Source organism: Rana temporaria, chromosome 6, assembly GCF_905171775.1.
Source record: "Rana temporaria chromosome 6, aRanTem1.1, whole genome shotgun sequence".
In the NCBI taxonomy this organism is placed as follows: domain Eukaryota; kingdom Metazoa; phylum Chordata; class Amphibia; order Anura; family Ranidae; genus Rana; species Rana temporaria.
The window spans coordinates 146,268,640-146,294,377 of record NC_053494.1 but is presented as its reverse complement, the minus strand read 5'-3'; the positions used below and the strand labels follow the sequence as shown (position 1 = coordinate 146,294,377).

The window sequence follows — 25,738 nt, the reverse complement described above, 5'->3', positions numbered from 1 at the left end:
TTTATCACTTGACCTGTCGGTTCATAGGATAGCTTCTCTATCGATTCAGCATTGAGCAGAGGGAATTCCTTGGAATGCTGCATGCACAACACCACAGCCTGCCTGTCAACTAAAGTTCCACTTTTCGATAAGATATATTAAACCGTAAATCCATTTTTTGTTGAGAAAAAAAACATCCCCCCTCTGGGTGTTCTATGTACATTACAAGGATTTTAACAAACTTTGTTATTATACTGACGAAATAGCCATTTTTTTGTCTTTGTCCATGTGCAAAGTGAATCTAATGGGAGTGATTTTATAATAATCAGCTCCTGCACTTGTAGGGCTCTGAAGAAAGTCGCAGGGTCTGCATCCATTTAGACGTGATTTTAAAAAAAAATACGCTTTAGTTGCAGGGGATGCTAAATATCTGATTTGTATCTCAGTGCATATTTTTGGGAAAAATCAGTAAACCAATCACACAAGCAATAAAGTTGCATATCTAGGAGGGACGTTCTGTGTACAGAATGCCTCCAGATTGCATTTTATTTTACACAGAATTACTACACTGCACATTAAAAAGGAAAGGTAGTTTTTAATAAGATTCAATTACAATACGCCTCGTGTTGCACTTGTATATGCTATATTTTTTTATTTGCTATCTTTTTCACACAAAAGTGGAGTTGCCCCTTTTAAGTATAGCAGTGGAGAGATTTTTGCAAGCTCATTCTTTTCTTGATATGTCACGTTCTTTAACCCCTTCCTGCGCTATAGCCAAAAGATGGCTATGGCACAGGCTTACTTTGCCGCGAGGGCATCCATGGATGTCCTCCCGTGACCGTGCTGCCTGATTATCGGTATCCAGATTATCGGTGCAGTCCCAAAAGTGCCCACCAGTGCCTCTTCATCAGTACCGCCCATTAGTGAAGGAGAAAAATTACCTGTTTGCAAAATTTTATAACGAACCATGAAAAATGTTTTTGGGGTTTATTTTCCAAAACGTTCTTACTTTTTTTTTTTTTTTTTTTTGCAAATAATAAAAAACTTAGAGGTGATTAACCACTTAAGACCCGGACCTTTATGCAGGTAAAGGACCTGGCCAGTTTTTGCGATTAGGCACTGCATCGCTTTAACTGACATTTGCGCGGTCTTGCGATGTTGCTCCCAAACAAAATTGGCGTCCTTTTTTTCCCACAAATAGAGCTTTCTTTTGGTGGTATTTGATCACCTCTGCGGTTTTTATTTTTTGCGCTATAAACAAAAATAGAGCGACAATTTTGAAAAAAAAACAATATATTTACTTTTTGCTATAATAAATATCCCCAAAAAGATATAAAAAACGTTTTTTTTCCTCAGTTTAGGCCGATGTGTATTCTTCTACCTATTTTTGGTAAAAAAAATCGCAATACGCAGTTATCGATTGGTTTTATTGCATTTTTATAAAAAAAAAAAAAATAGTACTAATTGCGGCGATCAGCGTTTTTTTTTTTTTCTTACTGCGACATTATGGCGGACACATTGGACAATTTTGACACATTTTTGGGACCATTGTCATTTTCACAGCAAAAAATGCTATAAAAATGCATTGTTTACTGTGAAAATGACAATGGCAGTTTAGGAGTTAACCACTAGGGGGCGCTGTATGACTTATGTGTGACCTCATATGTTCTTCTAACTGTATGGGGGCGGGGCTGGACGTGTGACGTCATTGATCGTGTTTCCCTATATTAGGGAACACACGATCAATGAAGCTGCCACACAGCTACCCCCGTTCTTCAGCTCCGGTGACCGATCGCGGGACTCTGGCGGCGATCGGGTCGGTGGGTCCCGTGGCCACGGAGCTTCGGACAGGGTCGTGTGCACGTGCGACCCCACGGCTGGACTTAAAGGGCCACATACAGGTACATGGATGTGCCCATCCGTGCCATTCTGCCGACGTATATCAGCGTGAAGGGGTCCTTAAGTGGTTAAATATCACTAAAAGAAAGCTCCTATTTGTGTGAAGAAAAAAAGTAAAAATGTCATATGGGTACAGTGTTGCATGACCACAATTGTCATTCAAAGTGTGACAGCGCTGAAAACTGAAAGTTGGCCTGGACAGGAAGGGGGTAAAAGTGCCCAGTAGGCAAGTGGTTAATAAGTGCTTGAATACTGCTGTTCTAAATGATCATCTCATGGTCATGTGGTGGACCCTCTCCATCAATCATCACTTTAAACCCAAATACTGTAACATTTTCTTCAGTGCTCGCAGGTAATACAAGCTGAGTAGGTGTTGCATACTAACTGAAGAATAAGTTGTAATACAATGCATGGTAACTATTTTCACGTTGCCTTTTATTGTCTTGATGGTAGAAAATTTCTGTATTATGCACATCATCATTGCACTTTGCACTTTCTGTTAATTAGGCTAATGTTCATGACCTATTATTATTTAAATCAACGTACTTGGTTTTCTATAAGTGATTAGTGATCTGATTGGGGTTATTGGGCGTTTTTATCACTCTGCATTAGCAGCTCGGTATTGCATACATTAAAAACAGTTTCCTTGGAAAATGTGTTATTCGTGTTTTCCGTAAAGGCTTCAAGCTTCTCTTGTTTGTAGAAAGTTGAATTATTAACGTTAAAGTGTATCTGGCTCCAGTTTCCTCATGTGAGTGGATGACCCCACTCAGAAGTATCCACTTAACATCTTTGCAACAAAAATATACAACACTCTGCAGAATAGCTGGTGACATTGTGTTGCTGCGTCCCTAGTGCAAGACTTCTTTAATATTGCATGTTGACATTTGTTCATCCTTGGCCTGTGTATTTCTGTATTTACCTTAAATTTATAGAGCAGATTAAAAAGCTTGAATGTGTTCTGCAGCTGCTGGAAATTCAAAGCTATTTTTTTGTAATATTTTTCTGGAATAAGTTCTTAATACGTTATTGCTCAGATTGGTGCAGTGCACAAAATCGTTTTTTAAAGGACAATGAAATATCCATATTAAAATGTCTCCCGATCTCACATGGTTTCTTGCGAATACCACAGTGATCTGATTGGACAGTGGTGGGAATGTATCAGAATGTGGAGCAGCTATGAATGGCAACCAATTGGCCTCTATTTTTAGCTTGTTCAGTTTAAAGCGGAGGTCAGCCGAAAAAAACTAAAATAAAAGCCAGCAGCAACAAATACTGCAGCTGCTGACTTTTAATATATGTACACTTACCTGTCCAGGGCACCCGCGATGTCGGCACCTGAAGCCGATCTGTCTGTGAGCTCTTGGCTGCTGCCGCCGCCGCCATCCTTGGTAAGGTAATCAGGAAGTGTAGCCTTGCGGCTTCCCTTTCTGGTTCACTACTGCGTATGCGTGAGTCACGCTGCACATCCTCACTGGTCCCTGCTGTCTTCTGGGACCTGTGTGGGAGGACAGAGTAGGTACTGGAAGTGGCATAGGTCACCGCAGTGATCTATGCCAGGAAGTGAGAGCAAATACCTGTATTACACAGGTATCTGCTCCCCCCTGAAGGGTGCCAAATGTCACAGCGTAGGGGGGAATTCCAAAAAGTGGAAGTTCCATTTTTGGGTGGAACTCCACTTTAATCTTTGAAAATGAATGCTAGAAGCTGATTGGTTGCCATGCTCAGCTGCTCTAGATTCTACCTGCTCCTGTTTTGATATAAGTTCCCCCAGTAAGCTCCTGTCCATATAAAGCATCAAATATACCGGCAGGTACGCTTTGGTGGGCATGTGAGGAAGACTGGATGGCAGGTAACCTTTTGATGCTTTAAGACAGTTGAAGAAAGGAGGCCTCTAGGGAAGAAAATAAGCAGCTGACAGTTGAACACTGATTTCTGCTGTAAGGGGTCAACCAGAAGCACAGTGGGCAAGAGGTTGAAATCGGAAAAGTGGATGAAAGGTTGTATAGACAAAGGGTGTTGGAAGGTAAAGCAGACAGAATGGACATGGCAGGATAAGACTGGTATGGAGGTTGAGCACTTAACAGGGTGGATTTGCAGAGACTATTGCCCTTAATTTTAAAGGGATCAAAGACTTGTAAGTCTTTTAGTTGTCCATCCACAACTGAGATTTCAGCTATGAGTGGATGTTGAGGACTATTACACCCATATTTTGACTTTCCTCTGGAACTTCTTTGGAGAGCTCTTTCTATAACCGTTCAGAGCTTTATACTTCACCTCTACAGAGTCTGGTTTCTATCTATTCTCCATAAGCAAAGAGAGAACTCCTTGATAATGGTGAAAGCCAGTGGTAAGACTATTAGAAGCTTCCTTCACCTAGGTTCGAAAGTTAGTCGTCTTCTGGCTTCAAAACCAAGTCACTAACCTAGATTTGATATATCATAAAGTAGGAAATGGCAAAAAGCAGGGCACTGAGTTTAATACCAAGCGCAAAAACACTTTTTTTTATTAACCACTTTAGAAACGGGACACTTTTACCCCCTTTCTTCCCCAACCAATTTTCAGCTTCAGTGCTCTCACACTTTGAATGACATTTGCTCGGTCATGCTACACTGTACCCAAACATTTTTTTTACTCCTCACACAAATATGTTGTTTGGGTGGTATTTAATCACCACTGGGTTTTTTTTTTTTTATGACTAAAAACATAGATTTTTTTCTTCTTAGTTTCTATTATAAATTTTGCAAGTAAGTAGAGATTTATTCTCTCTTGTAGAAATTAACCACTTAAGGACCGAGCCTCCTTCTTCTTCTTTTTTTTTTTTTTTGTGTGTGTATATAATATATATATTATGGGCGGCACTGGTGGGCACTGAAGTGGCATGGATAAGAGGCACTGATAGCTGGCAGTGATGGGCATATAGTGAACTTGGAGTTGTTCACTTTAACCACTTGCCCCCTGGGCAGCCCCTTCCTAACCAGACCAATTTTCAGCTTTCGGTGCTCACATTTTGAATGACAATTACTCAGGCATGCAACGCTGTACCCATATGAATTTTTTGTCCCTTCTTTTTTTTTTTTTTTTTTTCTTAACACAAATAGAGCTTTCTTTTGGTGGTATTTGATCACCTCCCAGGTTTTTTTTTTTTTGCGCTTCTAATGAAAGAAGACCGAAAATTTGGTAAAAAAAAAAAAAAAAAGCATTTTTTTTTTTTTGCAAATTAGTATTTTTTTTTTTCTTCATAAATTTTGACAAATTTATACTGCTACATATCTTTGATGAAAAATAACCCAAATCAGTGTAAATTATTTGGTCTTTGTGAAAGTTAGTCTACAATCTATGGTGCCAATCGCTGAAAATTCACTACACTTGATGTGTTGAGACCCTAACCAGCAAGAAAAGTACATATACCCCCCAAATTACCCCTTTTTAGAAATCGGATATTCCAAGGTATTTAGTAATAGGCATGGTAAGTTTTTTTTTTTTTTGTAATTTTTTTCCACAAGTCTTTGCAAAATTAAGACTTTTATCTTTTTTTTTTTTTAACAAAATTTGAAAATTAAAGTCAAAACAAATTATTACTCTCACACAGCATATGCATACCACAAATTACACCCCAAAATACATTCTTCTACCAATTCAGAGTATGGGAATACCACACGTGTGAGACTTTTACACAGACGAGCCAAATACAGAGAACTGAGGGGGCTGTGCTGTTAATCAATGTGCTGATTACACAGCAAATCCCCCCCCCCCCCTCCCCTCACAGGGAGACCCACCGATCGGCTCTCCCTGTCGGTGTGAACCGAGAAATGCCTTCCTGGTTCACGCGATAACAGAGGACAAATACAGAAAGGTTTCTTCACAGTAAGAGCTGTGGAATAGACCCCCCCCCCCCAGAGGTGGTTCTGGCAAGCTTAGTAGATTGCTTTAAAAAGGCCTGGATACTTTCCTAAATGTACATAATATAACTGGGTACTAATATTTATAGGTAAAGTTGATCCGGGGAAAATCTGATTTGCCTCTCGTGGGATCAGGAAGTCTGCTGTAGCAAATTGGATTGTGCTTTGTTGGGGTTTTTTGCCTTCCTCTGGATCAACTGTGGGTGAAGGATGGTGTATATGGGATTGTATGATTATTTTTATTTTTTTTGGTTGAACTACAGTAGATGGACTTGTGTCTTTTTTTTCTTTCAACCTAACTATGCTCTTTCTTCAGGCCTCAGTCTCTTCTTTAACTTACTGAAGGCTCCTGTGTTCAGGACCATGTAGAGTTTATTGTTGGCAGCGGATATGCCATAATTCTCTCCATCATCAAATACATGTTTTTAGGGCTGCAACTAACGATTATTTTCATAATCGATTAGTTGGCCGATTATTGTTTCGATTAATCGGATAATAGCCTTAAAAAAACGAAAAATTTGCATTTTTTTTATTTTTTTGGGGACAATTTGTTGTTGGGCAGATTACAAAACACAAATTGCTGCAAAAACACATTACATGCTTTTCTGCAGCTTCTCCATTGAAGTATATTGAACCAAAAAATAAATAAAAAAAGCACCGTTTTGCGTTAAAAACTCCTTCCCTCTTCCAAATACGCAGCAGCTGAAAAAAAAATCATGGATGTGAACGTGTCCCATAGGAAAACATGTAAATGAACTGTAGTGTGTTTCTGCAAAAAAAATAGGTGTGAACCCGGCCTGAGATGTTTAGTAACATAATGGGGTTGAAAAAAAACAAAAATAAGTACAAAAAGAGCAAATAATCGCTACTGTAAGGGGTTCATTTTTTTTACTGTGGGACAGTGAAAGTAATATTTACAGTAGCGATTTAGCTTTTTTGTACTATAAAGGGCTAATTTTAGTTTTTTTAACCCCATTATGTTACTGGCCGATTAATCGATTATGAAAATTGTAATCGATTAATTTCATAAACGATTAGTTTCGGCCCTACATGTTTTCTTAGGCCCCTTTCACACGGACGGCAGTTTTGCCGCAGTTAAAAGCATGTCAATTTTCTGTAAAATTCAAGGCTTCCGGGCACTGCGATTAGCTGCATTTGTACATTGTGCGGTTACATGCGGCCATGTTTAGCTGCTGTAGTCATTTCTATAGCAACCCTTTTTATTTTTTGGGATTATGATGTACTTCCTGTTCTTCTTTTTTTTTTTTTTTTTTTCCTCACGCTGCTATCCGCAGTGGACACAAAAGACTGCGATTACCTGCGGTTAAGTGCATATAGCTGCACTAAATCACACCTGGACGCATTCAATTCTATTTTTTCTGTTCGCACCAAACCGCATGCAACAAAATCGCAGCTAAAGGTTGTGTGTAAATGGGGCCATAGGAAAGCATTGTGTGCTTTTAACTGCGGTAGAAAACTAGAAAGTCTGCAGCTAAAAGCACCATTCTATCTATCCGTGTGAAAGGGGCCTTATACTTTTAGTTAGAATTACATTTCTCTACATGTTTTATTATGTGGATATATTTGGTTACATTGTGTTTGTTCATTGTATGGCTCTGATTTACTTCCCTAGTTCTTTCTGCTTGTTACATTATTCATTTTATTGTGTTTTTTTTTTTTTTTTTTTTATGTTTTTCATTTTAACTATGATTTATGATATATATATATATATATATATATATATATATATATATATATATATATATATATATATATATATATATATATATATATATATAATTTTAATTATGTTTCTTTTTCACGTTCTATGCATGTTTGTGTACAGCGCCTTAATGTTTCAACAGCTACTAGCTATAAACTCTGACCTGAAATGTTGCTGTTCTGCTTTCCTGAAGCTGGAATATTCTTTTATGTTCTGTCAGGTTCAGAGGGCAGATCAGTGGGATTGGAAAACCTGCACACTCTGCTGCCTTTATAACATTCCCCATATTAGAAATGTCTTGTGGATAGGTTTAATTTTGCAGCTGAGAATTTTCATCCTCTGTGCCTTATGCTCGTTTTCCCATCTATATTTTGGTGCGAGTCCTTTCGTTTTTTTTCTTGTTGGTTGAGGTGAATATAAATGCCACTTTAGTTTTGTCCTTTAAAATACTAATGTAAAACATCTAAATATAGCAGTTTTATAGTTACTAACTTGACATCTTTGACTTTACTATATTTATGTTGGTTTGCTCCTGAGGACTATTAGGGCAGTTATGCTTTCTATATAGAGTAATTCTAAAGGTTGGATGTTTTAGTGGTATTTTAATCGCCACCTGTTTTTTATTTTTTGCTAAAAAAAATAAATGCAAATTAAGAGACTGAAAAAATATCTTTCTTTTTCTTCGTTTCTGTTAGAATTTTTTTTAAATAAGTAATTTTTCTCCTTCACTAATGGGCACTGATGGGCACTGACTGGCAGCGCCCTAAATATCTGCAGATCTCCTTTATGAGAAAATGCCGCTGATCTGCCCTCCTCTCCTCACGCTGTCAGTGTGAGGAGAAAAGCCGACAACCGGCATTTCCCTGTTTACATGTAATCGGCTGTGATTGGACAAAGCTGATCACATCGGTAAAGTGCCTTGTCTTCGGGGGACACAGTGCCCCGCCGATCACCGCAAGATGAGGCGAGAGTGGGACGTCGTTATATGACGTCATCCCAGAACGAGAGAACCACCCTGCCGCAATCATTATACAATATGGCAGGCAGGAGGTGGTTAAATAAAAGCATTTGTTACCCCTACACTTCATTTTCCTGGTATGAAGCTGCTGTACCATGTACTTGTATGCAAAAGTATCCTGTTCTCTTTGTATTGCTTCCTTTATGTTAAATCCCTGGTGTTCCTGCTAGTCCCTCTGCTTTCCTATTTAAAAACTGATCACACTAAGCAGGAGAACACAGCGTGGTCAGTTCCCTAGCAATGCTGGGAACTATGCCTGCTCTCCTCCAATGATCAGACTTGTCTTAACACGCCCCCTCTGCACAGTCTTTTACTCTAAAGCTGTGTGCTGCTGCTTCTCCTCCTCCTTCCCCCAGCTCTTGTTGCTGTGAACAGAGGGAATGTGATCACTTATAAAAAAACATTATAAATTTTTTATATCTGTACACAAATGTTTTGCCTTTCATTTCTATCTTAAACTGAATGGGCTGTTTTACAAGGTGTTCGCTTACAATCACTTGAAGGCCTCTTTCACACGGGGCACGTCTGTTTTGACGGACTCCACTTGCTCAGCAGAGATCTACTGATATCTGCCTTCTCAGCAGAGAGCAGGTCCGTCTCCGCTCACTGTGCAGAGACGTACCTGTCAGAACCTCGCTCTCCTCTATGGGGAGATTGGATGAAAACAGACTGCCTGTCCGTTTTTCATCCAATCCGCCAGACGGATGGAAAATAGGACCTCCGTCCGTCTGGACTTGGCGGATCGGATAGCGACGGATGTCAGCTGACATGTCACCGCTGACATCCGTCGCTTCATAGAGGTGAGTGGTGTGTCCGATCAGGTCCGCTTGAAAAACAGACAGGCGCGCCTGATCGGACAGCATGTGAATGAGGCTTAAAGTTTGTCTGGGTAACAGATGCTTGTCTGTTCTTCTTGGTGGGGACCTCCTAGCAGATGACTTTAGCACTGAGTGCTTTCTACCGTGTTCATAGAAGAAGCAGTTATTGGTACCATGGTTGTAAAAAAGGGGTCCACTGCCCCCACCTATAACTGGCCACTGCAGTAAGCAGTATTGGAGGGCAAATAGCTATAAACAAGTAAGGATGAGCTCTGGCGTATTCGCATAGTACACGTGCAGAGCCCGCCAGTAAGTGAGCACGGCGCTGTGCTAATCACAGTCAGGGAGACATTGTCCCGATGCTCGGCTGCAGGGATCGTGAAATGTCTCCCTGGCTGTGATTGGCGCAGCACCATGCACACTTCCTGGCAGGCTCTGCACATGTTCTATGCGAACACGCCAAAGCTCATCCTTATAAACAAGGCCAAGGATAAATCCAAGCTTACTGACCAGTCTGCGGACAACCGAATCTAACAGTATGCGATTAAAATCAGGGGTTTAGTCTGCACACATTTGCAAATACATGCTTAAGCTACAGAGCCTCGCCAAGGCATCCTGGTATCTGTAGTTCCTATCAATGACTGATGAGTGACTCCACAGTGGAAGCACATGCATTCTGATGAGTAGGTGGAGGGCAGATGGACTGAAGGGAGCCCATGGTATTGGTACCATGAGCCTGGAAGCCAAGTGGATGAGGTCCTGTAATGAACAACCTGCTGTAGATCGCCCAGAATATGGAAAGCGTACCTCTTATGTTTCTTTTAGATGAGGAGAATGCTATTCCACAACATGTTTAATATGACAATGAAAAGGTGGTTTATAATGCAATACCATCCAGCTTCTTTCTTGTGTTTGTCGAGCTCTTTTGTTTTGATGGTGTGATCACGACTTATTCCCTTTTTTTTTTTTGTCTTTCAGAAGTAGCAGAACTTGAAGCAAACCTGCCATGTAAGAAGATATGTTTCATTATTTGTTTTCTATTTCTTTGTGTACGTCGTAGCTATGCATCTTTATACTGAATAATAGAAAACCTCTCCTGACAGAAAATGGAAATTTCATTGCCTCCTTATCATTCCGCATATGCTAGTTGCCTGGTTGTCATGCTAATGCTCGATCTTCAATAGCTCTAGTCACAGACCGTAAAGAGTTCAGAATATACTGTTTCCCCCTGATCTGTTTCCTTGCTCCAAGTCAGTCGCTCAGAAAGTACTGAAGCCAGCGAATCGGCATAGTAGCCTGGAGCTAACAGTTGTAGTGGTCAGCAATGACAGCCCCATGTTTCTGGCAGGAAAAGTTTGAAAATTGGACTTAAGTCAAACTTTTTTTTTTTTTGTCTGTTATCGGAGAGAAGGATTAGAATCTTTAAAAAGTTTTTGTTGTGGGTTTCCTCAAATCCTGACCTAGAGACACAACAGGAAATGAGAAGAAATCTCATGATGAAGGCAATTTTTACCTTATGTTAGCAGCCAATAGAACAAATGAGGACATTGGGCAAATATTACAAGTTTAGCATTTCCTTTTGACTTTTTTTTTTTTTTTTGTCTTTGTGAATGATGTTGCCGAGACAGGAAGTGAGGGCAATCTGCCCAAGAAAAACGTTGATGTCAATAAAAATCATCTGATTTCAACTCTATTTGAGACTTAAAGGCTAAATTCACCTTTCATTAAACCTAATGCATTCACATATACTATATTACCAAAAGTATTGTGACACCTGCCTTTGCACACACACAAACTTTAATGGCAACCAAATGTCTTAGAGCCCTTTCACACTGGAAACGCCTATAGCAGAGCGTTAAAATAGCGGTAAAACACCACGTTTTTACAGTGTTTTCAATTAATTTCAATGGAGAGGGGCGTTTTTGGAGCGTTTTTTTCAGCGCTCAAAAGCTGCTCCAAAGATGCTGCTTGCAGGACTTTTCTCAACGCTCCTCCAGCGCAACGCCTCAGTGTGAAAGGGTCTATTGAGATGCATGGGGAGTGTTTTATGAGCGTTTTAATAGCGCTATTTTTACTGCAAAAATGCGGCAAAAACGCACCAGTGTGAAAGGGCTCTTAAGAAAATCAGGTGGAACATTTTCGTCCGAGGAACTTTCGTATGATTTTTATATAGTGTGTACACCACTTTCTACAGCCGATTCCGACCTTCTGAATTAAAACTTCCAAAGGGATAAGCGCCAACAATTTTCTTGAACAGAATGAACAGTTTTCGTTTAACTTCTTGCCGACCAGCCACCACACATATAATGTCACAGGTCAGCTCTCCTATGGGAACCATACCCGTGCCTGAGTCCGTGCATGTGAGAATGCGGGAGAGCGCCCACGGGTCCAGCAGACTTTATGTCCGCCCGCGATCATTGTTACACAGAGGCAGAACAGAGATCTGCCCTTGTAAACAAGGCAAATCCCTGATATGACAGGAGACATCTCAGAGATTTGTGGTTCCCAGTGATTGGGAGCAGTGATTCCTGTCATGTTCCTGGCAGCCCACCCCCCGCCCCCCTACAGTTAGAATACACCAGGGGAACGGTTAACACCTTCCCTGCCAGTGTCATTTATATATTGATCAGTGCATTTTTATAGCACCGATCAATGTAATAATGTCACTGATCCCCAAAAAGTGTAATTTAGGGTCAGATTTGTCCACCACAATGTCGCAGTTTTGCTAAAAATCACAGATTGCCGCCATTCCCAGTAAAAAAATAAATAAATAAAATTAAACTTCTATAAATCTATACTGTAGTTTGTAGATGCGATAACCTTTGCGCAAATTAATCAATATATGCCTATTGGTATATATATATATATATATATATAAATTTTTTTTTTTTTTTTTTTTTTAACCGAAAATATGTAGAATACATATTGGCCTAAACTTATCCAGAATTATATTTTATATATATATATACTTTATATGTATTATAATAAAAAAAAATATATATTGTTTTTCCCAAAATTATCACAATTTTGTTTATAGCACAAAAAATAATAACCCCAGAGGTCATAGAGTACCACCAAAAGAAAGCTATATTTGTGGGGAAAAAAAGAACATCAATTTTGTTTGGGTACAGCATTGCACGACCGCACAATTCTCTGTTAAACAGATGCAGTGCCGTATCGCAAAAAATAGCCTGGTCAGGAAGTGAGTAAATCCTTCTGGGGCTGAAGTGGTTAATGTGTACAGTTTTCTTATGCGAAAAATTAGAAATGAAAAATTGTGCATTATCAGAAACCATAAATCACAAAAAAAAGCCTTTGTCGTATGAGAATTTTTGTACGAATTTTCCTTTATCAGTTTCAATTTCCTGTGAAACGAGGAAAATCAGACGCCCCCCTCCTTTTCCAACATGACTGCGCACCAATGCACAAAGCAAGGTCCATAAAGACATGGCTGAGAGAGGTTGAGATTGAGTAATGTGACTGGCCTGTACAGACTCCTGACCTCAACCTGATGGAACACCATTGGGATGAATTAGGGCGTAGACTGTCAGCAGTGCCTGACCTCACAAATGCGCTTCTGGAAGAATGGTCAAACACTCCCATAGACACACTCCTAAACCTTGTGGACAGCATTCCCAGAAGAGTTGAAGCTGTTATAGCTGCAAAGGGTGGGCCAACTCAATATTGAGCCCTTTGGACAAAGGCTGGGATGCCATTAAAGGTCATGTGCATGTGAAGGCAGGTGTCCCAATACTTTTGGTAGTATTGTGTGTTTTTGCAGGCAAAAAAAAGTGTTTAGTATTTTTTTTTTTTAACTGTAGCCTGCAAAGTGTCAATTGTCGGTGCAATGTCAGACTCTTGCATGCACTGCTTACAACTCTGTCCCCTTACCTCTGTACATACTGTAATTTTTAGGGCTGCAGACAGTGTGAATGAACTACAAGTGTGCTGATCCAGCACTCTCTGTTCATTTATACTACAAGTCCTTCTGCGGCAGTGGAAGACTGCACTTGTAGTTTTCTTAATTCACAAATTCCTGTGAATGATGCATCAGTGTTGGTGCTGCACGGTTTTCAAATGTGACAAAAAGTTTGGGGGGAAGAACTCCTGCTCACTGTCACACTGGGGGGGGGGGGGGGGGGGGACTAGAACATGCTACACCCATATTTTGGATCAGCATGTTCTAAAAGGTGAACGTAACCCTTAACAAAAAATAATCCCATAGAGTACTGAATTTTATTGGGTATGGTAGTGACAACTGAATTGATTTTCTGTTGTGATGGCGTTAGACTTCCAGAAAGCACCTAGTAAATAGTGGACAGGATTGTTTGTGTCTCTGTAGGATCTGTAACAAACAGTTCTGATAAATATCCAGTTTTATTTTTGTAGGATTTTTTTTATTTTGTTTTATTTTTTTTTAAAGAATAATATAAATTTTGCACTCTCCGGTTTTAGTAAATCAACCTACCTGGCAACATTCACCTACCAATCGTCACATTAAATTGTGACTTCTATAGGAAACCTGCAGTATTTATATAATTTGTTAGTTCTGTTTCAATTTTATCTTCCGATTCAATAAATATTGTAATACTACATATAAAGTAGTTGTGTATCCGACTACTTTTTTAATGTAATGCAATGTTTGAAGATGGTGATGCTAAACTTTATTTTTTTTTTTTTTTTTATCTCTCCAGGTACTTGTAAAGTGAATTTCCCTGACCCCAACAAGTTACATTATTTCCAGCTGACCGTGAGCCCAGGTAATCTGGATATTACTGTGTAGCCTTATTCTCTGGATGAATGTAACAGTAGAAAAGTATTGGCACAAAAAAGGAAAACATATATATCCTTCTTGTTGGTGTATTTCTATTGTGGCCTATTCAGCATTTTGCCTAAAACTGACTTACCAAATGCTTTGTATTTTCTTTTCTTAACCTCTTCATGCCGACCATATGCAAGTTTGCATTCGTGGGTTGAACCGGGGTGATTCCTGCAGCTATCACACCGGTACCTTTTTTTTTTTTAGAGCCAGCGGTTGGCTTTTTTGTGATAACCAATGCGGCTAAAAGCCGCTCAGCTGTTATCTTAAAGGAGCAGGACCTCCCACCGGCAGTCCCAATCCACCGGATGGCGTGTCTGCTGTCTAGGCTGAGACCCGAACAAAGACGGATTCTCCGATATAAAATTCCAGAAGCAGCATCACTTCTGGTTTACAAAGCTACCAATGACGGTAATTTAAAATGTCGCCTTTGGAGATTTTAGGTACCATATATTGACATTACGCCCATTCATGGAATGGTGACAAAGCATGACATGTAAGGTATCTATTTACTCGGCGTAACACCATCTTTCACATTATACAAAAATATTGGGCTAACTTTACTGTTTTTTTTTATTCATAAAAGTGTATTTGAAAGACCGATGCGCAAATACCGTGCGACATAAAATATTTCAATGACTTCCACTTTATTCTCTAGGGTATCTGGAAAATGAAATCTCGCGCCAATTTGTATAAATAAATAAGTGAAATTAAAATTATATTATAAATTAAGTAGCCAAGCTGCTCTCTGTGAAATTACATAAATGCAATTGAACAGTGGAATAAAAATTAAGGGTATCTAGGGTATCTGTTAAAAATATATAATGTTTGGGGGTTCTAAGTAATTTTCTAGCAAAAAATACGGATTTTAACTTGTAAGCAACAAATGTCAGAAATGGGCTTGGGCATGAAATGGTTAGTAAATTTATATCCAAATGTCTCTTACAAATCATACATTGGAAATCACTGTCCTTCTACTACTGGTTAGGGAGCCACTGGTATTCTTTGTTGTGTGTTCACTTGTTCTTCATTCTGTTTACCTTTTTAGTTATGCTATTTTCCATTGTGCAAAATAAGCTAGAGGAATGAAGAAAAGGACACTTATGTAACGACACGTGTAAGGGATCAGCTCTTCTGATGTGTAGTAATGTGAGGTGTGTAGTATTAAGGCAGTGCATTCATTTGAATGGACTACTAAAGCACCACAACAAACCTAAAATGCAAATGCTTAATGGAAAACCCAGAGCAGAGGGGGGTAACAAAAAAAAAAAAGTTCTATGTGCGCCAGTTCAGAGGTGGGGGTGATGTACAAATGATCGGAGCTTTTTCTGTGACCAGGTGACTTTGAATTTGCTGTTTAGTGAAAGGATGAGATTTTGCTAGCCATTGCTTTTGAATTGCTCACTTTGCTGCCTTTTCCTTTAAAGACCAAATGCATGAATATGGGATATTTTTTATTTTTTAATAGCCTTTATTTACATTAAAAACATGCTGCCTTCGCTCTACAATATTTGACTTTGTGTTGTATTCTGGTGGTTGTGGATGTATAGTTTGGTCACTCTAGGGTGAAAAAATAAAAATTTGCATGGCTCTGACCACTGCCCTAAAGGATTAAAAAAAAAAAAAAAAAAACGGATCCCTTTATTTTTTTACATTTGTGATGGAATGTGACATGTAGATACCTTCTGTTTTTAGAAGACTGTACTATTGGGGCACCTTTTGAATCCCTTTGAATCCCTTTCAATCATCTGATAATCTTGGCATCAAAACTTGTAAGGCTCAGTTACCAATGTCTAGGCACGGTTTTATTGCGTGTTTTTTTTTTTTTTTTTTTTTTAAAGAAGTGTAGTGCGGTTTATACACTGGTTCAGGTGCAATTCAGAAGCTTTGCTAGAATGAAAAACCCTTTTAAAGCAGAACTATACCCCCTGTTTATTCCATCCTTTATTTCTCACTAAAGTTATATTTTTTAGTTTACAAACAATTTTTATTGGAGCTCATGATAACGTGGAAGATCAAAAAGTACATTAAAAGTAAAAAGCATATCGAAGCTCTACAGTTCTTTAGATCCGAAATGAAAAAGACAACAAGCAAATTAATCCCAACAGGGCTGTGCTTTAAAAATTAACAAAGATCTAACTACCTCAGAGAGTGAGTAAAAGAAAACATTTTTCACAAGAATTGCAGACATCTGTATGCTTTAAGCCCCACTTTCATGTTCTGTTTTTGTAATGAAAGAAGTACACAGGCTTTCTTCTGAAAATGTTTTTTTTTTTTTTTTTTTGTAAACCACCAGCTTTCATTTGTTATTCGAAGTATAGAAACCGATGGGTTAAAATGTCAGCCTATAAACTAGAATTTACAGAAGGGGAGCAGGCTGATGACAGCCTATTTGGTATTATTTCCCTTTAATACCAACTAGTTGTGCAACACTGAAAAGCCGACCATTTGGTGCTGAGATCTCAACTAAATTTTTTTTTACATGGATGGTGCTCCTAGTAAATGCCAGCTTTTACAGTGCTTTTTAAATTTTCTTCTACCATGTCGTGTCATTGCTTTTATAGAAGGACTGATCATGGTAATCATTGAGAGTCGGTCACTGTTCTTGAATGCATATTAGGAAGTTGCTTCGTCTAACAAATGTCTTAGAAGTACAACAAGTGTGTGTAAGCCAGTATCATAGTAGGGTGCACATATGAATATCTGTACCTGAACCAACACATGCTTGTTATTGGAAACCTGTGAAAACAGGTAAGCAATACAGGTATACAGCTACATATACACTCACTACAGCATACATTGTCAAATGGTTTCTGCTTAAATAATCCTTTAGTGAACTGAGGTTGTAAATATAACAGTTGCTAAGAGGGCCAGTTCGTTTTTTCGCTGCATCAAAAATGCATAGATAGGTTATATGGTTTTCAATGGTATAATTTACACCAGTGCTGTTAGTTCCAGTTCCAGAATAAAAAGTAGAACCTGCTGCATTTTTCCTGCACTGTACTGGAACGCGGTAAAACACACTAGAACACATGTCCTTATTTAAGGTAGTAGAAAAAGAGGAAGAGAAAAATTTACAAAAGAGTGTCGGCACTCAACTGTTATCTGTTTGATTTTTCCTAAATTTTAATTTTTCCCCTACTTTTTATTTCACTTCGCCTTTCACACCTGTTCAACCCAATGGACCAGTATAATTTAACAATTTCTGCTACCTTTTTATTCTGCAATAATTTTGTCATTAGTTAAGATAACAAAGTAATACATATTATTTTAAGGACAAACAAGGCTTCCTTTTCATGCCATTGCTTTGGAACGATGATTTCGCAATCCTTAGACAATAAAATGCAACAAAACTAAAAATCTTTTAGAAAATATGTTTTGGGGGTTTTAAGTAAACATCAGGCCCAAAATGTGCACCTTTTTATCATGTGACAAAAAATGTCCAGCAACAAAAGGGCTAAAGGATAAAAGTTTGTGCAGAGCGCTTACTGTTGCTTAAAGTGGTTCTAAAGGTTCATGGTGTTTTACCTTCAGACATTCTATGCCTGAAGGTAAAACAACCTTCTCTGTGCAGCAGCCCCCCTAATATTTAACAGAGCCCCATTGTGATCTAACGATGTGCACAAGAGCCTCTGCTCTCCGGGGACTCTCCTTTTGGCTCCTGCTGCTGTCAATCTCAGCCAGCGAGCCAATGAAAGAAGAAAAGGGTTGGGCTGAGCCTTGGCTCTATGTGTGAATGGATATGCAGGCCAGCGGCATGGGAGCAAGCCTGCTTGGGTGCCCCCACGGCAAGCTACTTGCTCTGGGGGCACTTGACAGCAGGAAGGGGCCAGGAGCCCCGGCAGGTGACCCAAAAAAAGGAGGATTGGGACTGCTCTTTGCAAAACCATTACACAGAGCAGATAAGTATGACATGTTTGCTACCTTAAAAAATTAATGATCTTTAAAATGCACCTGCTATAGCCATTGCACAGAAGGCCCTACCAGTATGGCGATTCACGCAATATAGCCATCTTGCCGCAGTAACGCAACGGCTGGTCGGCAAGTGGTTAAATCAGATTATTTTTTTGTTTTTTTATTACATTTTATAAAATGGTTTTGGAGTAAAAATCTAAGATGCATTATTTTGTTTATTCGGCATGAAATGGAGCTAAGTTATGTTGCATGAGGCTGTATATTCTGCAATATTTACATTTTTGGTAAATTCAATGAATGCAAGCTGAGATAACATGCAATGCATTGCATTGATGCATACACACAATTTCACAGTAACCATGAGTTAAAACAAAGTTCAGGAATATTCCTTTATCCCATTGTTTTACAAACCTATTTAAACTGCAAACTGTATTATTGAATTGGTTTGGATATCGCTGTTTTACTAACCTGAGGGCTTATTATTCTAAATAGTAAACCTTCATTTTGTTTGTAAATATTAAAGATTCTGACTACCAGCAAGAAGTCCTTACTTTTAAAGAGCACCTGTCATTTCAGATCCATCACGGCAGCGCCTGTTAGCGGGCAGGGGCGGACTGACAATTTGGGCACTGCACGAGGGTCCCATGCCACTAGGGGGCCCCATCAGGGTTGCCAGTCTCAGTAAAACCAGGGACAGTATGTAAAAATCTTTTTTTTTTACACCTGTCCCTGAAATGTCCCTTACCGACATCCTTTTGGTCTAAAAATCACAAGATTATAACTGCCCCGCTTCTCCAGTACCTTCTCAGTGTGTGTATTCTGTGTGTATTCTGTGTGTGTGTGTGTGTGTGTGTGTGTGTGTGTGTGTGTGTGTGTGTGTGTGTGGTGTGTGTGTGTGTGTATATACTGTGCATGTATACAGTATGTGAGGGTGTGTATACAGTACTGTGTGGCCCCATAATCTCCTATTGCCCGGGGGCCCCATAATCTCCTATTAAAAAAAACAAGTATAAATCTGAGTGAAAAGCTGCCACAAACAATCTAGTGAAACAAGAAAGTGCGAAAACATACAAAAACAATTAAGTGGCGCTAGAGGATAATGATGTTATAACAATGTAAACAAAATAAAATAAAAAGTCCATGTGTAATTTCTCAAAAAAAGCAGTGAGTTGCTGTAAAGATGCACCGCCAGTGAATGATCTCCTATGATGGACGATTAGGAACACCACGGTGAAAATAAATGGATAAATATGTGAGGAAGTAACCACCACCGGGAGGGGAGGCTTACTGGAAATATTGAACCCTAATAAGCGTATGCCTAGAGGGTCAATATAGACTGTATGTGAGTTGGTGGAACCACATCAATCGAATCTGGATACACAGAGGAAACGATGACTTGAAAGCATCACTTTAAACCAGAGCAGGGGGAGTGACAACGTCTTGATGGTAACTGTGAAATTCCCTCAGCATGCAGTCCAGTTCTACCATGTCTAGAAAAATATCACCAGGATCCTGCCATGACCCTGCCATCACATATTTATCCATTTATTTTCACCGTGGTGTTCCTAATCGTCCATCATAGGAGATCATTCACTGGCGGTGTATCTTTTCAGCGACTCACTGCTTTTTTTTGAGAAATTACACATGGACTTTTTATTTTATTTTGTTTACATTGTTATATGATTCACTTTGTTATAACATCATTATCCTCTAGCGCCACTTAATTGTTTTTGTACATAATCTCCTATTGCCTGGGGGCCCCATGAGTTGTCAGTCCGCCCCTGTTAGCGGGCATCCACTCACCTGCTGTTTCCACGTCCCCATCACCAGCTGTCCCAGCAGCGGGTCAGAGGAGGAGCCGCTGCGGGACAGAAAGGACAGTTGCTCTTTAAAAATGATGATTTCAATCGGTGAAATCCTTGCTTTAAGGTGGATTTTTTTAACAGGAGAATCTGTTGTTAAATGATCATTCTATTTTTCTTCATTGAATCGCAAACCGCAGAAAATAAACTTGGTCTGGGTTTTTTCAAGATCTTTGTATTGTCGTCCTATTACTACAGTATTTTTTAGTTTTATGTCTAGATTATTGCCTACTAGTGTATTATGTGGTGCTAAAATGCCTTTGGCATGACCTATACTATCTAGATACCCTGTCTCTTCTAAAAGGTTTTTATGATGGTTTCATAAAGCTTGAAATACTGAGAAGAGAGTAGTACATGAATGCTGTCTCACAGATGTGTCTGTCACCAGACATGTAGAGAAGGGCCCGAGGTATGTAAAGAACTTGGATATCAGACAAAGTGCACTGTAGCGTGTGATCAGCATCTGTGCTGGACATCATAACCCAATTTTCTTTTGGATTAGCACAAATATATTTTTTATTTATTTATTGGATGTTTCCTTGTTTTTATTATATTTGGTATAATGTTTACATATGGGTAAAGAAGCCCTTTTTCCAAAATTATTCAGGACTTAATATATGAGGGTAGCCTTTGTTTTGTTACACTGACAGGCTCCTAAACCGTTCCCAACAGGCAGGAGCACTTGTTAGAACACAGAGGGGCTTATATAAAGTTATGGAATTGGGTTAACAACCACTTTAATGCTGGGACATACAGGCAGATACTTATCCATTATGCCATACCATCAGGGAAGCGTGTGATTGGTCCTAAATTTACTCTGCAGCAGGAAAACGACCCCAAACGTACAGCCAGTGTCATTAACCACTTCAGCCCCGGAAGAATTTACCCCCTTCCTTACCAGAGCACTTTTTGCAGTTCGGCACTGCGTCGTTTTAACTGACAATTGCGCAGTCGTGCGACGTGATTCCCCAACAAAATTTACGTCCTTTTTTTCCCCTTTTGGTGGTATTTGACCACCTGCGGTTTTTATTTTTTGCTCTATAAACAAAAAATAGAGCGACAATTTTGAAGAAAATTTAGGCCGATTATGTATTCTTCTACATATTTTTGTGACCCTGGCATTGCGACGGACACTTTTGGTTACTGTATAGATGTGACTGGCAGGGAAGGGGTTAACACTAGGGGGCACTGAAGGGGTTAAATATGTTCCCTAATGTATGATTCTAATTGTAGGGGAAGGGGACTCACAAGGGGAGGAGACCGATCTGTGTTCCTCTGTACTGGGAACACACATTGGTCTCCTCACCTGACAGGATCGTGGATCTGTGTGGTTACAAACAGATCCACAGTCCTGCCGTGATTTCTGGCAATCGCGGGTGCATGGCGGACATGGCGGCCGCCAGGCACGTGCACCGGGTCCCGCGGGCGGCATGCGTGCGCCCCCTAGATGGCCGGGAAGCCCAGGACGTCATGACGTCCACCCAGGATGGGAAATTCCATCTGTGGACGTCATATGTCTATGGGCGGTAGGGAAGTGGTTAAAGAAGAGCTCCTGTCACTTTTAAATTAAGCTAACGGCTCCAAAAACTGAAGCTGCTGACTTATTAAACACTCGCCTGTCCCAGGATCCAGTGCTGTGCTCATTTAAGCCCTTTGCTCCACTCGTCCTCGGTCCCCGGCACTGGCTCCGCTTTAAGAGCCATCTTTAGTGTAACGGAAATGGTATGAACCAGGCCTTAGACAAAATAAGCAGTTAACCCTTTTGAAATTCAAACAGTATCTCACATAATTTCGGAATGAATTTGTGCTTTGGCAGTTCTTAAAGGAACACTAAGCCTAGGTTCACACTGCTGCGAATTCGAAATCGCAAAAAGTAGTACAGGAACTACTTTTTGAAATCGCAGATGCGGCGTCGCACTGATTAGGACAGTGCCATTGCCGACAATTGCCGCCGATTTGAGATGCGATTTGACATGTCAAATCGCATCTCAAATCATTCCAAATCGTACCCAGTGTGAACCAGGGCTCAAGGTTCGTTTTTTATTAGATGAATTGATTGCTGTAAGCTAGAGCATTTAAATATCACTTACCTCGTTTTTCCCTTTGACCTCCAAAATACAGTAATCCAGGTTTGAAAATGCCATTTCCTGTCGCTCCTCTTCTTGATTTCCACCAGAATCTGAGCCGTTTTACATGGTGGAAAGCAGAATGTAAATGCCATTTCCTGTCGCTCCTCTTCTTGATTTCCACCAGAATCTGAGCCGTTTTACATGGTGGAAAGCAGAATGTGCTCACCCCCTCCCTATGACTACAGCCCTGCGTGAAGATGCTCTCTTATCCCTCACAGGCATGGAGGCTAAGCCTAATGGGAACTGTGGTTCCCATTAGGCCGTGATGTAGCAAGAATGAATGCGCGCCGCAAACCAGGAAGTCAGTGAGAATAATGATTCAGGAGTGCTGGAGGTGAATAAAACAACTCAATTTCAACAGGTATCAAACTAGTTATAATGCAAAACATTACTTTCTCTATTCGTCTTCCAGGACAGCCTCTGAGACCTTGGGCTCCTCCCTCCGGGACAGGAAACACACACCCCCACTTCTTTAAAGGCGGTCCTCCAGGCCTCCCTCCTCAGTTATTGTGTTTCCTACCGGACGGGAGGAGCACACAGTAGGAACATGAGGATGCTCCAGGTCTCAGGACTGTCCTGGGTTCGAGCACTTGGCAGGCTTTCTCCTCAGCCTGGGCGCCCCTCTGACCAAGCATGGGTAGAGCGCGGCTGCCGACTGCATTGCCGTCCTATGCTCAGCGAGAGCAGGACCATCGATGGCGCCAACCCCTTCCCCCCTACCTTTTTCGGCGATGGCGGCAGCGGGGGACGCTGAACCAGCCACAAGGCCTCATTACAGGCGGAAGCTCCGTTCCGGAAGCCGAGGGGCGGGGTATGCGCTCCACAGGGCGGAAGTGACACACAACTTCCGCCGGATGCGCGTCATCGATCGGCGCCGCGGGGACCAGTTCCGATCTCCATCAAAACGGCGCGGCAAGGCAGTTCAGGCCCGGAGCAGGGTATTATCGGCCAGGCCGTGTTGAACCCGCGCAGCATGGAAGAGGCAAGTCAGGCTATGGATCCGTGCGCTGCAGGCTCCGGTGCCTCCCAGGTAAGAGGGTGAGGGAGGGCTTCTCTTACTCTGGGAGGTTGGCACTTTTCACCCTCCTAAGGTGGGGAACCTTTGGTGGAGGGTTAGGCACACTATATTCCGTTTTCCTGCACAGAGGTGTTAGGTTAAAGGGAGTATTCTAATCTAAACTTCCTGGTCTGTTATTTCAGGTCAAAGTGCCGCCTGTGCAGACTCCCAGGAAGAAATGTGCCGTTTGTGGGGCAAAGATGAGTCTTTCTTGGAAGAAGCCAGTATGCCCTGACTGTGTCAGCGACCTAGTAAAGGATGATTCTGCAACAGAGTGCCGTAAAATCCTTTCTTCCGTTAGGGATGAATTGGCGTCCACTTTTTCATCATTCAGAGGAATGATGGACAGGTTGCAAACTCCTTCCCCTTTGCCTAGGGCATCCAGTACCCCTGCCCTGTCTGAAGTTCCAGAGGAGGAGCAGGAAAGGGGGGAGAGAGCAGAAATAAGTGGGTGGACACATTCAGGCCCAGCCTCGTCCCAGGCAGATTCTGCTTCAGGGTCCGAGGACGGAGAAGAATCCTCCAGGGGATCAAGGTATAAGCTGACCTTAGAAGACGTGGGAGATCTGTTAAAAGCGATCTATGACACGTTGGAGATTCGGGAGGAGCAAGTCATACTTTCTAAGCATGACCAGATGTATTTAGGGTCTAATGCACAGAAAGCCAAGGTATTCCCTGTACATAAATCTCTTTTGGATTTGATTTTGCTGGAATGGGAACACCCAGAAAGGAGGCCTTTTTTCTCGGGAAGCCTTAAAAGAAGGTTCCCGTTCGAAGCTGATCCTTCCCAGCCATGGAATAAAATGCCGAAATTAGACGCACCACTGGCCAAGATTTCCAAAAATACGGACTTAGCCTTTGATGATCTAGGAGCTCTAAAGGATCCCATGGATAAGAGGGGAGACGTATTGCTCAAAAGGGCCTGGGATACCTCGTCTATTGCCTTAAAACCGGCCCTAGCGGCTACTTGTGTAGCCAGGAATCTTGAATGCTGGCTTACGCAACTGCAGTCCCATATCTCAGCAGGTACTCCCAGACCGCAACTGCTAGGCTCATTTCCATTACTGTTTAAGGCAGTAGGTTTTTTAGCGGATGCCTCCGCTGAGTCAGTCCGACTAGCTGCTAGGTCAGCGGCCTTGGTCAACGCCGCTAGGCGGGCAGTTTGGCTCAAGACCTGGCCAGGGGATTCGGGTTCCAAGCTTAAACTCTGCGGACTCCCCTTTTCGGGCGACCATCTGTTTGGCCCCGGTCTACAGGAGGCATTGGAAAGAACCCAAGACAGAAAAAAGTCCTTCCCTGAGAAAAAGAAAAAGAACGAGAACAAGCGTTTTTTTCGTGGCTTCAAACAGCAAGGGACTAAGGACCGAGATGGTCACCCCAAAAAACACTGGGCACAAAAGGGGCGTGGCAGAGGAAATATACTATTCAATCCTCCTCAAACCACCCCAAAACCCCAGTGACGCCTCAGTCCCTGTGGGAGGAAGATTGGGGGAGTTCCTCCCGCAGTGGATTCTTTCCACGCCGAGTCCTTTTGTCCTGGATATCATCAGGAACGGCTACAGGCTGGAATTCGATGCGATTCCCCCCCCTATGTTTGTACTGACCAGGTCGGCGAAGGATCGAGAAAAGGCACAAGCCTTAAATCTCCTGTTAGGGGACCTTTTGGACCAAAAAGTCGTGGTGAGAGTTCCCCGGGAGGAGGAGGGCCAAGGGGTTTACTCACACGTGTTCGTGGTGCGAAAACCTTCCGGAAAGTTCAGGTTGATCCTGAATCTCCGTCCCCTGAACAGATTCCTGAGGTACAAGAGATTCCGGATGGAGTCTATATTTTCGGTAACAAATTTTTTGTTCCCAGGGTGCTTCCTAGCAACAGTAGACCTCAGGGATGCGTATCTCCATGTTCCCATACATCGGGAGTCCCAAAGATTTTTGAGGCTGGCAGTACAGAGAGGCTCGGAGGTAATCCATTACCAATTCAGGGCCCTACCTTTCGGCCTATCATCCTCTCCAAGGATCTTCACGAAAGTGTTAGCCGAGGCCTTGGCACCCTTAAGGCTAAAAGCGATCACTGTAATACCCTACCTGGACGATCTGCTTTTCATTTCCTCCTCAGGTCCCCAACTGGAAAAGGACCTAGAGGAATCTCAGGGTCTCCTAGGCTCCCTGGGCTGGCTAATCAACAGGGACAAATCCCAGCTGATTCCGTCCCAGGAAGTCCTGTACTTGGGGTACAGGATTTCCTCGATACAAATGAAAGTTTTTCTTCCGGAGGAGAAGATTCTGAGGGTAATGCATGCAGTGTCTCTGGTACAAACCAACCAGATCACCTTAGTCAGGGAGGTTATGAGAATTTTGGGCCTCATGTCGGCATGCTTCCCGGCAGTGCCTTGGGCCAGGCATCACCAACGTTTGTTGCAAAATACGATGCTAAGACAGTGGGATGGCAGGAGGGAGAGCCTAGACTTCCCAATGCACATACCGACCAAAGTGAAAAGAGCCTTATGGTGGTGGCGAGACCGTTTCAATCTGGAAAAAGGGCTATCCTGGAACCCACCCACGGCCCGGATAGTGACTACGGATGCCAGTGCGCGGGGGTGGGGAGCCCATCTGGGGAGCC

General features: G+C 41.4%; 1 protein-coding gene across 6 annotated transcripts in view; it reads left to right on the top strand.

Moving 5' to 3' along the window:
- Positions 1-25,738, top strand: part of UBE2F (ubiquitin conjugating enzyme E2 F (putative)) — a 305,259-nt gene that overhangs the window by 20,986 nt on the left and 258,535 nt on the right. For 5 of the 6 annotated variants that reach the window (XM_040357503.1, XM_040357502.1, XM_040357501.1 and 2 more), the window contains exons 3-4: positions 10,318-10,347; positions 14,034-14,099. In XM_040357503.1, coding sequence (XP_040213437.1) covers positions 10,318-10,347; positions 14,034-14,099 — 96 coding nt within the window. Of the gene's footprint in view, positions 1-10,317; positions 10,348-14,033; positions 14,100-14,365; positions 14,674-25,738 lie in introns of those variants that run through there. The other variant, XM_040357506.1, reaches the window with a different exon arrangement.